Raw genomic sequence first — 12,581 nt, 5'->3', positions numbered from 1 at the left:
GTTAACAAGTGGAGAGAGGGCTGAGTTTCCTGCTGACGGACCAATTGTAACACAGTGGGGAGGAAAGTACCTGGTCCACCTCGGCATCTGTGAGTAAACGCGTGGTGAGGTCACACACAACCTCACGCTCCGGCCTACGCCTGTTGCTCTGAAAGAGCTTCAGGACACACGAACGCACACAGATACACACAAACACGCAACACGCATGGCAGAAAAAAGACAGACAATTAGACAAAGAAAATAAAAAATCATCTGAGGCAGAAGAGACAGGTTTATATGCTGGTCTCTCTATAGCTGCAGAGAGCTCGGAACTCTTGTCTGCATGTGATATTTAAAAAAATAAAGGTCAGAAGCCAGATGTGACACCACTAAAAGAGGAAATGAGTATGACATAGATAAAAAATGGTGACAGACAGGTAAGCTGGTTGACAACAGGAGAGATCAAAAGAGCAGACTGACATATTTTAATAGACAGCAGACTGACCTTGCTGTTCTGAATGAGTCGGAGGATGTGCTCAAAGCAGTTGTTGTTCAGGAAGACCGCCTGCAGGACTGGTCTGTCAGAGCACTGCAGGATCTCAGGAACAGCAGCTAAAAATTGACAACATGGGGAAGTTGACTCACTGTTTTTATTGGGCACAATTGATTTTCTTCTATTCTGACGCAGAGACATTGAAAATTAATGATTTGAACTAAATTAGACTTGACCCCTGCTGCAGTGGACATGCTCTTACTTAGCATTTGGCTCTGGAGTGCGATCAGGCTGTCCTCCCAGCTCTGCCTGTCTTCCTGTTCGATGCCGAGCGGTCTGTTCCAGTTCAGGAGCTGAAAGTAGCTCTCAAGTATAGTCCTAATCTCCACCTGCCTTTCCACAGGGCTGCTGGAGTGCAGAAGATGGATCATCGCTGTCAGGCACTGCAAGGTCAGCCGGGGGAGGCTGGTGCTCTTGGGTTCAGGGGAAGTCTGACAGCACCATCCCCGCAGAACAGAGAACAGGTCCTCAACTGAGTGAGGGCTAATGGAAAGAAGACCATTTTTCTGGAAAAAAAATACAGAAAGAGGCTCACAGTAACTCTGATTTCCGGGCAAAATGTTTTAATGTGCAGTTGTGTCATAATCACAGCTAAAGCAGACAGATGTGGTAGCAGACCTTTCCTCCACTGATGACAGCACCCTGAAGATGAACCAGCCTGAGTGTGAGGAGCTCTGGGATCTGCTCGCTTTCCTGGAGACTGTCTGTACCAGGAGAGTTAAGCCAAGACATCATTATGGATGACAAAGTGGGAAACAAACAGTCCTGTTTTAACATAATTCAAATAAAGCATTGCATCTTTGTTTAGAGCTTGTGTAGATTGTTGCTTTTTGCTCATGCGTGCCAGGACTGACTCGAGCCCCTTTCTGCTTTGAGCAGACTAAAATGACACGGTAAATTACCAATAAACACAAAATAGAATAACATACAGCCACAAATGACAATGACCAGGGTCTAATCAGATTAGTATTTTTTAAACTATTCATTCATAAGTCATTTGTTGACTTCAAACATACTGCATTCCTAAATTCTGTCAATGAACAGGACTGCTACAAGTAGAACTTGTACACCAGAGGATTCACACCCTGAGCTTTAGAGAAGGTGACGTATTTACTGCGCCTCCGAGGAGACGTTGTTTTCTCACACCTTCTCACTCACACCTACACACACACTGGGGAATATAAATGACAAATGTAGAACTGTGACATTTATTTATACTTCAAGATCTTAAACAGTCGAACATTTTGGTCACATTTGGCCATTGGGATTTTACCGTTGCACCATTTCTCCTGGTTACGGTAAAAAGACTTTTAGTTTTGAGAACATTTAAAGGAGTAATAGATATACCAAAGTATATCATGTATAACATGGAGTGATTGGCAAAAAGGTTGCAGAGAGGCAAACGTTTGTCAATAATCAGTGGAGGGTTTAGGTTTGGTTGAAGTTTAAAATGTTAAATGTCTGGAAATTGTTTTTATTGCAATAAATTGAGAAATTCTAAGCTGAAATTTGGACAAACCCACGTAGCCAGTTAGGAGATAAATTTGATGACCAATGCATTTTAGTAAACATGGTTGGTGGAAATACCCAAACGTGTTTACAATGTTGAGGTTGATATTTCAAAATGTGTGTCAGGGATCACTAATTTTTGAAAATGACACGAAATTACATCGAAACCTTGTTAAAAACACATGATTAGCCCAGATTTTGGTTGGTCCCGAGTCAAATTTTGTAATGATTCATTGCCTGACTTGTGAAAACATGTGAAAAGCAGGTTTTTAAGGAAACTGAGAAAAGCTCCAAATGGTTGGTATTCTACTGTGAAAGAGCAATGGAGCAAAGATGGAGATAAAACGAGAGATTAAATGGACACCTTAGTTTTTGCTGCATAAACAGCAGAGGAACAAGGCAAAAAGAAAGCAGAACAATAATGTTCCTGCAACGCTGTTATTTTTTTTTTACAAAACCGTAGCAAAAAAATAAGGCAAACTAATTGCTTAAGTACTGTATAATTGGCGCTTGACACTTCAAATTAAAGCTTTCAATTACACCATAATCCTCCTTAAACGTGGACTTACTGAAACTTGCCAAAAATAAATTTTCCACTTGGCTTACAGATTACTGCCTGCGTATTAAATAGGATTCTGTAATTACAAATGCCTATTCAAGTGATTGAGACTTGATGATTAGAGCTGTATAATAAAGTCTTTAACCAGTTGTGAACACACAAAGAGACTGGACTGGTGATTTATATGTCTATATTAGGAAGACAGACGTCTTTGATAGGAAAAAAAAAACAGGAAAATTCAAGAGTTCGGACAGTGGCAGGAACAGTTTGATTCTAGTGGTATGTAAAGCCTGACAAAGGTCAGACCAGTGGTGGCTGAAAGGGAGTTTCTCACCATGGAACAGAGCAGGCAGTTCTTCTGGCAAGGCCAGCGGGGAGAACTTATACTTGTTCCTCTCCAGCAGGCTCACCTCCTCCCTGTAACATAACAAAGCCTCAAGTCACCACACTCCCATCACGCCTTGTCAGTTGTGCGGCTGCCACTAATAATGCAAAGAAAGGTTTGACTTAAAGGTGTACAAGCAACGTTGTAAGGTGTTACACATCGCAGAAGGTTGGGCGAGACGTTAAATGCAAAGCCTTTTAGCCTTCGCCCCGCTGCTACACATTCACACAGTCTTGAGGATAAAGCAGCACACACTTACCCTGCCAGGCGTCTCCTCCATGTCTGATAAGGGTCAAAGAGGCTCTCGCAGAGTACGAGTCCATACTGCACAACCAGCTGCAGGGACAAGTTCTCTCCTTCTCCTTTTTTTAGCTGTGCAAATAAAGGTTTGGACACACATTTATCTCATCCATCTTTACCACAGATACACCTGCTTTAACATCCTTTCAACATGCAACAAATTCCAGCACACTGAATAGAAGGTCAACTACACACCCACTTCCCTTTCAGCCTAAACTAGATCTGTTACTTCAGGGTGAGCATGTCACAATCTATATACAATATAAATTCAGTGTGGATTTACAGTCCCTTTCCTTTGTATTAATTACATATTGAACATGCTGGGGAGCCAAGACTCATTATAAATCACAGAACAATGTGCTCTGTTTATAATAATCTTACCTGTTCCAAACAGAAATTCAAAAGCTTGATCGTTTCAAAAATAAAACTAGGGGTCTTTTCAGGGTCAATGTTCTCCATGTTCCTGGAAGAAGAAGGAAAAAATGCATTTTTAAGAAAGCTTAACTGATGCTTACCCAATATGGCCATCTTATGTACAGAAAGGATAAATACTGCAATGGCACAGAGAGCAAGAAACTTGGGTTTCAACAACTTTGCCCAATCTGGAAAACCAGTAAAAATGATCTTGTTCCCCTAATTACCTCTAGCTAATTAGTAAGTGGTACAGAATGAATGCAATCGGCCTAATATTACCACCCTGTCTCCAAAAAAGTTGGGTAGCAAAGTAAACTGTAAATGCAAACGTACTATAATGATTTGAAAATCATCCAGAGCCTGTATTTAGCTGAATATACAAAATAAGATGATACCAAATAGGGAAACAGAATTCTTTATTTTTTTCCTTTTTAATAGATGCTAAATTTGACAACACTCTCCAAGTGTTTGGAAACTAAGAAGAACATTTATTCCATAGTGTCCATATAGTGATTTCATCTATATAATCATGTCTGTTTTTAGATGGCTACTGGGTCGCGTTTTCTTTTTTTTTCTTTAACGGTCTCTGTTCCTAGTCTAAAAGATCATTCTGGTTTCGCAATATCTTTTCATGATACCATGTACCACTGATGATGAAATCCCATCATTCTTAATTGTACGTTGAGAAACCCTGTTAGGTTGACTTATGTTGCTGAAACATGTTGCTGTCTTGAGAATCAAAATGAGCATCAAATGATGAAATAATTTTCAGTTTCAACATCTGGTATATTGTCTTTGTGCTACCTTGGATTCAATATAGGGTTTAAATGATTTACAAAGCATGCGTTATATTTCTATTATATTACTTTTTTCACAATTTCTTTGAAAATATGAGTGTCCACTTCATCAACTCAAATAATATTGAAAGTAGTGTTTAGTATCCGTTAACTACCTTAAGAATGATTTATCTCTAAAGCTTACTAGCATCTCTATCAGTGAAGGGAGATGAGCCATGAAACCAGTTTGCTGCTTATTATCACGATCATAACACCAACGACCGATTTCACACAGAACTGCACTTGGCACAATGGCGTAATGAAGTAATACGTTGCCTATTATGCTGTAGCCTAAACAAAAGGATGTGTGACCTCACCTGCAAACAATAATGAAGAACTTGATGAGCAGCAGTGGGTGAGGGGTGCTGCTGTTGTGCTCTGTGGCACTTGAGAGGTGGAACGCGCTGTGCCATAGCTGGGTGCTGAGCAACACCAGCACCTCCCTGGGGAGCAAGGGCACCTCTGAGCTTCCCTCCTCCAGCCTGGACCACGGTAGAAAGAGGGACAGTAAAAGACATGTGAACAGAAGCGAGGCAAAGAGCATTGCAATGCATTTGCCTTGAGGAATGCGAACCAGTAGCTGTGTAGTTTGTCTAAAATACACGACTCACCTACGAGGCTCCAGTGACTGCACATCAATGAGCCTCTCAAAGGATGCCACAAATGCCTCCAGCCACTGCTGCAGGTAGCCCACATCCTTCTGCAGGAGGGAGGAAAAAAAGAAACCACATAAGGCAACAGAGTAGCCCTTGCACCTCCAGGCACATGCTTAGTGTTGGCAAACAACACAGTGTGTGAAAAAGTGTCTGGTTAAAAACAAGCTCTTTGTCTGTGTTTAGTTGCCAGAGGTTTATGGAAAAAAATCGATCGTTTCAGCGTGACACTGTGAACGCTAATATGGCAGTGACTAAACCTACCTTCTGACCTGCTTTTGTAACAGGATGTTGCAAAGAGATGCAACACACAGAGAGGAACGCATGAGCCAATTCTTTCCTTTTTCTCAAAACAGAAACAAACCCAAGACGATCTTGTTTTTTTATGTCCATATCAGTCATAACCCAGCGTGCATCATCAAGCACGCAGCGGCCTCTCTCTTCAACGTGGACACGCCATTGTCTCGAACAACAAACGCATTACTGGATCCTTATAAAGTCATGTGAGACGAGGATGTTTATATACAATGACTGTTATCACAGCTTCAATCAGTCTCTGCAGTGCAACATATCCTGCCACTCTTCCCTGCATACATCAGTCTCTTGATCTCACATCAGCCTAAATACCACAACCCAGGTCACAAAACATCAGTTCAACTTTGAACTTCAATTTATCAAAATCTACTTTTAGTTCGATGTAAAGGTAAAAGATAACTGATAAGTCCTGATGACTCAAGGAACTACACAGTGTTTCAAAGTGAAATTACAAAACTGAACATGTAGAAATGTTCCCTGGTGGTGTGTGAAAAAACAACCCGAACATCGTCTTTAGCTTTGCATGCCACTCGACAGCATTGCTGATTTGCTAAAGAGAAGCTTCTCAAATACGAGCGGCGAGACGGAAGACATGAGTCGTTTCAGACTGACTCACTCACTGTTCACAAATAACACAACACATGGCAGAACAATTCACCCGGTACTTCCCCTAAACCAGCAAGCAAACAAGCCATGAACGATCACAGTTTACTGCAGCTGATGGACGGCTCAGCTCCAACATGCACACTGTGACTACATGTGTTGAGCTCACTGTATGTCCAATGCATGGCAAGCAGTCAAAGTCTGATAAAATGCGTTACCGCATCTTCTCTAATCCTGCTTTAAAGTCGAAAGTGTCTTACCAACTGGCATTGACTTATGTGCCAGTCCATCTCTCATTGTCTGAGTGTGAGCAAGGTGCCAGGTTCTTGCGAACCCAGTCTCAGATGAGTCCACAGTCAGCAGCTCGGCAGCTCCACATCACTCCTGACCAACACCAGCGTCTGACTCAACCGCCTCCTGTCTCCCAACGTCAAGCGAGCAACCAGGAAATTACATGTCACTTTAAGTGAAGCTCGTTTCCTTCATACTCTGCCTCCTCGTCAAACCCCTTCCTCTTTTGGTTGCAGTTGTAGCTGTGAGCAGATGAGAGGGAGGCCTCTAAAATAACTTCCCACAGCAACAATAAAGAAGCGGGTCCAGGTCCACGCTTTCAGAAGACGACACAACAACAACAACAACAAAATGTTGCAGGACAAAAACGGGGAATTTCACCTGTTTTTGAGTTGTGAGGGATTGTGCTGCTGACACATAGACAACAATATAATGAGTTTAAATTGCAGTCTTGATCCAGCTGAATCTGTAGATGCCATAACACAACTAAAATTCCATTTCTAATTGGAGACAACTTGGAGGGCACGCCATTAAATTATCACTGTAAGCTTTGAATGCTGAATGTTTTGGAAGTTGCTGTGAAATAATGGAATCTCTGCATGTGTGCGCTGTGAATCATTTCACTTTTAAATCACTGGCAGGAGAGATGACAGCATCTTACTGTTGTTTAACAAGCATCCACTGCAATTTTACTGTATAGTTATGGCACTGATTTACAGTTTACTGCAGTAGAATAACTGTTGGTTTTATGCTATTTTACAGCATCTGCCAACACGTTATCATTTATTTACAAAGACGGTAATGCACGTAACTAATCTGAATCTTCACAAAAGAAAGGAAAAAGTTGAAAACCAAAAGCTATTTTGTGAGTAGTAAACTGAACAGTAATGTGTCGCTTTAATCATTTGTATCCGTAATTACTCATTTACTGCATTGTGACTTAAAGGGAAAAAACTTTACACATTGTAAAATTTTCAAAAATAATGCAATAATGTCAGATACTGATGATCTTTTAATATGTAAAAAACAGGAAGCTGCAAACAACCTATTGTTTTCGCTGATGTAACACCTGGGCCATTAGCTCTTTGTGACTTGAGAAGGAAAGTGGTGAGGACGCTGAGAAATACTTGCAACACACTTACATGACCCATCCGATTCTGTGTTACTGATTTTCTGAGTGGAATTGACAAGGTAAAAGGACACACAGTAATGTAATGATGTAATGTAGTTAATTAAGTGATGCAGCTTGGAAACTATTGCTTTACAACTCTCATGATGACAGCCTTAATGGCGACATGCAGCAGGCCTTCCTCTCTGAATTTATGTGAATGGAACATCTTTGCTCCGAAGCAGAGACGGTTTGGCAAGAACCACACTGGAGCTGGGTGGATGTGCAACAGGTATATTTTTGTTTGTGATAAAAAAGAAATGAGATTATGAATAGGAAGTGAGACTGGTTTGGTAATAAGAAGTAAAACAAGAGACCACAAAAGTGGCCCCACCTCAATCTAATGTTTTACAAAATTATCATCGATCGACTTATCTTGAGAAATTTCATTGCATCTGACTCAAGATGTTCCCCTCAACATTGCCCTGAGCATAAATGTTTTTATCCAACTCATTAGAGGTGCCAATAAAACAGGTGTCACGATCAACCATGAAGAAGCAGCCCCTGTAAACTGTGTCATCTATCTGTTTTCTCTGCACATGGCCAAGCAGCTGTGTGGCACTGTGCTGCTTGGCATTCTGCTTAGCTCCAGCTTCCTGCACAAGCGAAAGCAAAGAGCACTTTGATTTTCCTGGTCGGCTGCTCTGTTGGTAAACAGGGGAGGCCGAGGCACACATGAGGGGATTGGGATTCGATGGCAGGGCTCTCGTCATGAACTGCAGGGATGGCTGATGTTGTATCCCAGAGGACATTACATTTACAAGCATCAAAGCATGCGCGACTGGGACAAATACATAACAAGTTGATTGACTTTGTAAAGACAGAATTTTTGCAGCAATGTGAGGGGGTGGTTTCACAGCTGTGTCGATGGGTGGCAGTGGTTGTCACTGTGGTCCAGCTCTGCCTCTAAAGGCTTTAATTAGTCTCTCGAGAAAAGGATCACAGCACAATCACACACCATTTTTGGTGCCAGCATGGTATCTTCTGTATCCTGGCTAAAGTGATGCTCATTCGGGTCTTCTCGTGTGATCTTCATTAGGGTGCATAATTATTACTTCTGGAAGGTTCAGTTTTACTTTTGCCTCTGCGCTTTTAACTTCTGCCAAAAAGCAGCCTGATTGCAGGGCTCCACATCAATTAATTGGCAATTTTTTTTCATCTTGAATAGTTAATTGTTAAATGTTAAAAGGCATTCAAAATAGCAAACTTATCCTCAAATATGTCCTCAGATAGATTGTTTTGACTGCTCCAAATCCCAATGTATTCATTCAAATAAGACAAAGGCAACAGAGAATACTGTCACCACTGAAAAGCTGGTACTTGTGATTGTCTGATGTTTTTTATTTTTTTATAGTAAATTGACTTGATCAATTGTCAAAACAGCTGCTGATTCATTTTCTGTCAACAGGCTAATTGGTTTAATTAAATGCTTCAGCTCAGCCTGAATAATGCATGTTATTGTATGACGCTTTAGCTTTTGCAAAAAATTCTCAATACTTACAGCCACATCAGGGGGACGCAATGAAACCATCGAACAAACAAAACGTATAAACTTTAGTAATGCATTATGACTTGAGGGATAAGACTTCCAAAAAGCCAACCTTTTTCGTTTCCTCAGACAAGATCTGACAAGTTATGTTAGTCTGTGATTAGATCAGACTTTTCTAAACCTGTCGAGTATGAGCCTCTGATAATGGCCAGAAAAACATTCTCAGATATGAGATACAGAGCCCTGAAATAGTGCCAGTAAAGCTGGTTTTAACCTCAGAGGATGAAAGGCATGGACCGTCTTTGGTATGGGGGAGTCTTGGTTTACAGTGAGCACGGTTTGGTTTAGCACCCAACTGCAAACTCCAGAAAAGAACAATTCAGTCAGTAAACACTGCACTTTTATGTTGCCACTATAGTTGTTCATTGTTCTACAGTATGTGAAGGCATACAAGAATGTCTATGATGATGTGAATGTATCCACACAGGATGATAAAGAAAAGAGAGAGAAGCCGCAATCCAGAACATGATCAGTATTTTTTTTTATTGTTTAGTGCCTGTTTAGTCACTTCCAGAGAAGATTTCTGTCTTTGCGTAGTGTAACACTACGGTGGATTTAAATATTTCACAGAAGTCCCTGAACAAGAAAGCCTCATGAGGGGCGTGTGATTTCTTGCACAATCAGAGGAAGTTGAGCTCCTTTATCAATGACAAGCCTGCACAAGTTGTGCCTTTTTATTGCAAATACAAAATGACAGCCGAGAGACAGTTTGTACTAAAACATATTGGAATCTGCTGTTGGGATCTATCAAACGTTCAATATACTTAAAAGTCTCACCCTACAATACACTGGAAATAAACATTTGTGCTGAAATCAAGCATAAAAAAGTTGTTAATGGCTAAATAATTCTTCAGATAAAAGGGAAACATTATACAACGTTGTTATCTTAAGACTTCACTTAACGCTTAAGCTTTAACTCATGTTTAACTTAAACTGGCCTGTGGGGAGAAGTTGAAGGCTTGTTTACAGATTCGACAAGAAGCCTAAAATAAAGCTCAGGTTTGCTGTCCAGGCTGACTGATTTGCAACTGTCAAAACTTTCCAAGGTGTGTGATGAACAACAGAGCAAGGTCTGTGAGTCACAAAAGGGACGTGTCCAGTTGAAAAATGATTGTCTCTGCCAACTCGACTAACAGGCAGATAACAAAAACATTAGACACAATGGTGTGGCAGGGAATTGGTTCTGCTGCTTCTTTGACGCCTGTTGTGTTCTTATGAGTCACGCAGGGTGGTGACATTTGGGCTCTGCTGTCCTTCATTGTAGACTCATTATCTCCAAAGAAAAACCAACTACCAAGAAAGCTCTGAAATGTTTGTGCGTGTGTCCCACTCACAAAGTCAGAAAGAGACGATCATAAGCTTAATTCTTTTATCTGTGAGGACAACTTGAGAGAAGAGACAGGGCGCCAAGAGGCAGCTTAATAAGGAAGACAATTGTCACAGTCAGATTTAGGGTGACTTCTGCCTTCCACACCAACACACAATTGCCCTAATGACTCTTTCGAGCAATGGATTGTGACAGCAGCAAAGACTACAGCTGGTTTTGTCTGCTGCACGACCAAAAAGGTTCAGTAAATCTTCTGCTAAACATAAAGTGGCCACCCAGAGGAGAAGTAACAGGGTGGATTAGAAACACACTTCCTCTGGGATCTGCCAAAAGTGACCACAATGACAACTTTGATAATAAATGCTGCAAGAGGCCATTCATTTTTAACTTAGGCTGTTAATGGAATGTAGGGCACATTTGACTTGCTCACTCGAAAAGGTTTTGGGCTGTTTTCATATTTTTGGATTAGTCATATTTAAACAACATTCATATTGAAAAAAAACGTGCAGGTATATAACTAGACTTAATCATTGTCAAGATCTGATCTGCTGTGATGATAAGGGAGGAGTCTCTAAGTCTGCATTGAGCTTATGGCATTTGCAAACTTGTAAAAAAGGTCTGCCCTCAGGCATGGAAGCAGATTGCAAAGACATTAAATAATAATAATTTACTCACTGCCAAACTGTCTTTTTTTTTCATCGAGAGGGGAATGAATTAAAAAACATGAGCAATATATTGATTTGGTTCATTTATTTCCATTGCCAACACTTTAATAAAGCACCAGGCAGCAGAGCTGCAGTCACACCCACAGGGGTGCAACATATGAGACCGACTTGCCCCACAGAACACACAGAGAGAAGGCAAAAATGTGTCTGATCCAATAAGTGAGTTATAGTATGATGGACACTGTACTGCTGGCGGCAAAAACCTATAGACGTGGCGTGGTCCAGGTAATGATGACAATGCTATACAACACAGTTAAACAGGCTCTATAACTCATGTATCCACTCATGGTTTAGGTTGCACGTGTTTAATTGAGGAAGAAAGGTAGGTAGTAAAAGGAAGAGGAAGTAGGTTCAGAAACACCTGCATCGCAGGTAGATGACCCAGTGCTTCAAATTGCTTTCCAAAGGTGAGAAAGGCTTGGAAAGAGCAGTCTAAAAACGATGCGACGTGATCTCCTTCTCTAGTTTGCACAAGGCAGCTTAAGCCATTGGGTAAATAAACCCCACTTCTGTACAAAGACGCGAAAATATGTGACTTCCTCATATAGGAACGATTTTAAACCAACGACAGGGGACACATGTCACTGGCGATCGGACAATAATAGATCGCACAGATTGTTATCATGTGTTTATCGAGTCTACCGATAAAGTTCAGGGAGAGGACCAGCGGCAACGACAACAGGTGTCACCCTCAGCTCTTCCGCACTTGCACTCACCTTTGTGTAATATAACATCCACAGCTCGTACAGCCTTTCTTTCGATGCCATTCCGCCGCCCCTGTGGTTGCTCATGGTCTCCCCTTATTTCTTTTTACAAAACCACGAAAGCGGCGGCCAGAGCCACGGCTGTCTGAAGTTGTCTCCTGAAGGCAGGACGCGGCACGCTCATGTGAGCCATTCCTCCAAATCCACACGCTCAACAATCCAAATAAAAGTGCTTTCGGTCTCGACACGCAAAGTTATGCGAGAGACGCGAAAACGCACAAACGTGACGGTGGAAATGAACCCACGGTGCGCTCAGTGTCGAGACTGAGAGAGCAGGAACAAAAATGCGTGGAAATACATGCCCGGAGAAACACCCATGTCCGCATTTAGAGCGAGCTTGTTGCTGCATGATTCCTATTGGAGAGAGTTCCCACGGAAGCGGCAGATGCCATCCTCTCCACACCAAGACAAGGCAGTTCAGTGAGGAAAAGGAGGACAGTCCTTCTTGATGCGAGATGAGCAGCAGCGAATGATAAACTACTGTTAACAAGAAATTCAGTCAGGAGTTGACTGTAGATCAAGCTCACAGGTAGGCTGATATTCTTAAAGACACACGCACAGATAAACACAGCCAGGAGTCCACATCGGCACAATATATTCAGCAGATTTCTCTACCCACTGAAAACGGAGAATAAATAAATAAAAACACTC

General features: G+C 41.5%; 1 protein-coding gene across 5 annotated transcripts in view; it reads right to left on the bottom strand.

Moving 5' to 3' along the window:
- Positions 1 to 12,375, bottom strand: part of nbeal2 (neurobeachin-like 2) — a 36,603-nt gene extending 24,228 nt beyond the window's left edge. For 2 of the 5 annotated variants that reach the window (XM_075465391.1, XM_075465392.1), the window contains exons 1-10: positions 11,883 to 12,374; positions 5,147 to 5,235; positions 4,853 to 5,017; positions 3,667 to 3,748; positions 3,245 to 3,357; positions 2,935 to 3,017; positions 1,151 to 1,236; positions 735 to 1,038; positions 485 to 591; positions 71 to 157 (exon numbers count right to left, since the gene is read on the bottom strand). In XM_075465391.1, coding sequence (XP_075321506.1) covers positions 71 to 157; positions 485 to 591; positions 735 to 1,038; positions 1,151 to 1,236; positions 2,935 to 3,017; positions 3,245 to 3,357; positions 3,667 to 3,748; positions 4,853 to 5,017; positions 5,147 to 5,235; positions 11,883 to 11,957 — 1,191 coding nt within the window. In that variant the 5' untranslated portion in view covers positions 11,958 to 12,374. Of the gene's footprint in view, positions 1 to 70; positions 158 to 484; positions 592 to 734; positions 1,039 to 1,150; positions 1,237 to 2,934; positions 3,018 to 3,244; positions 3,358 to 3,666; positions 3,749 to 4,852; positions 5,018 to 5,146; positions 5,236 to 6,366; positions 6,537 to 11,882 lie in introns of those variants that run through there. The other 3 variants (XM_075465393.1, XM_075465394.1, XM_075465395.1) reach the window with 3 other exon arrangements.
- Positions 12,376 to 12,581: the final 206 nt, after the last annotated feature.

This window comes from Odontesthes bonariensis, chromosome 5, assembly GCF_027942865.1.
Source record: "Odontesthes bonariensis isolate fOdoBon6 chromosome 5, fOdoBon6.hap1, whole genome shotgun sequence".
Taxonomy (NCBI): domain Eukaryota; kingdom Metazoa; phylum Chordata; class Actinopteri; order Atheriniformes; family Atherinopsidae; genus Odontesthes; species Odontesthes bonariensis.
Note: the sequence above shows the minus strand (reverse complement) of the source record. Positions and strands in the feature narration are given on the sequence as shown.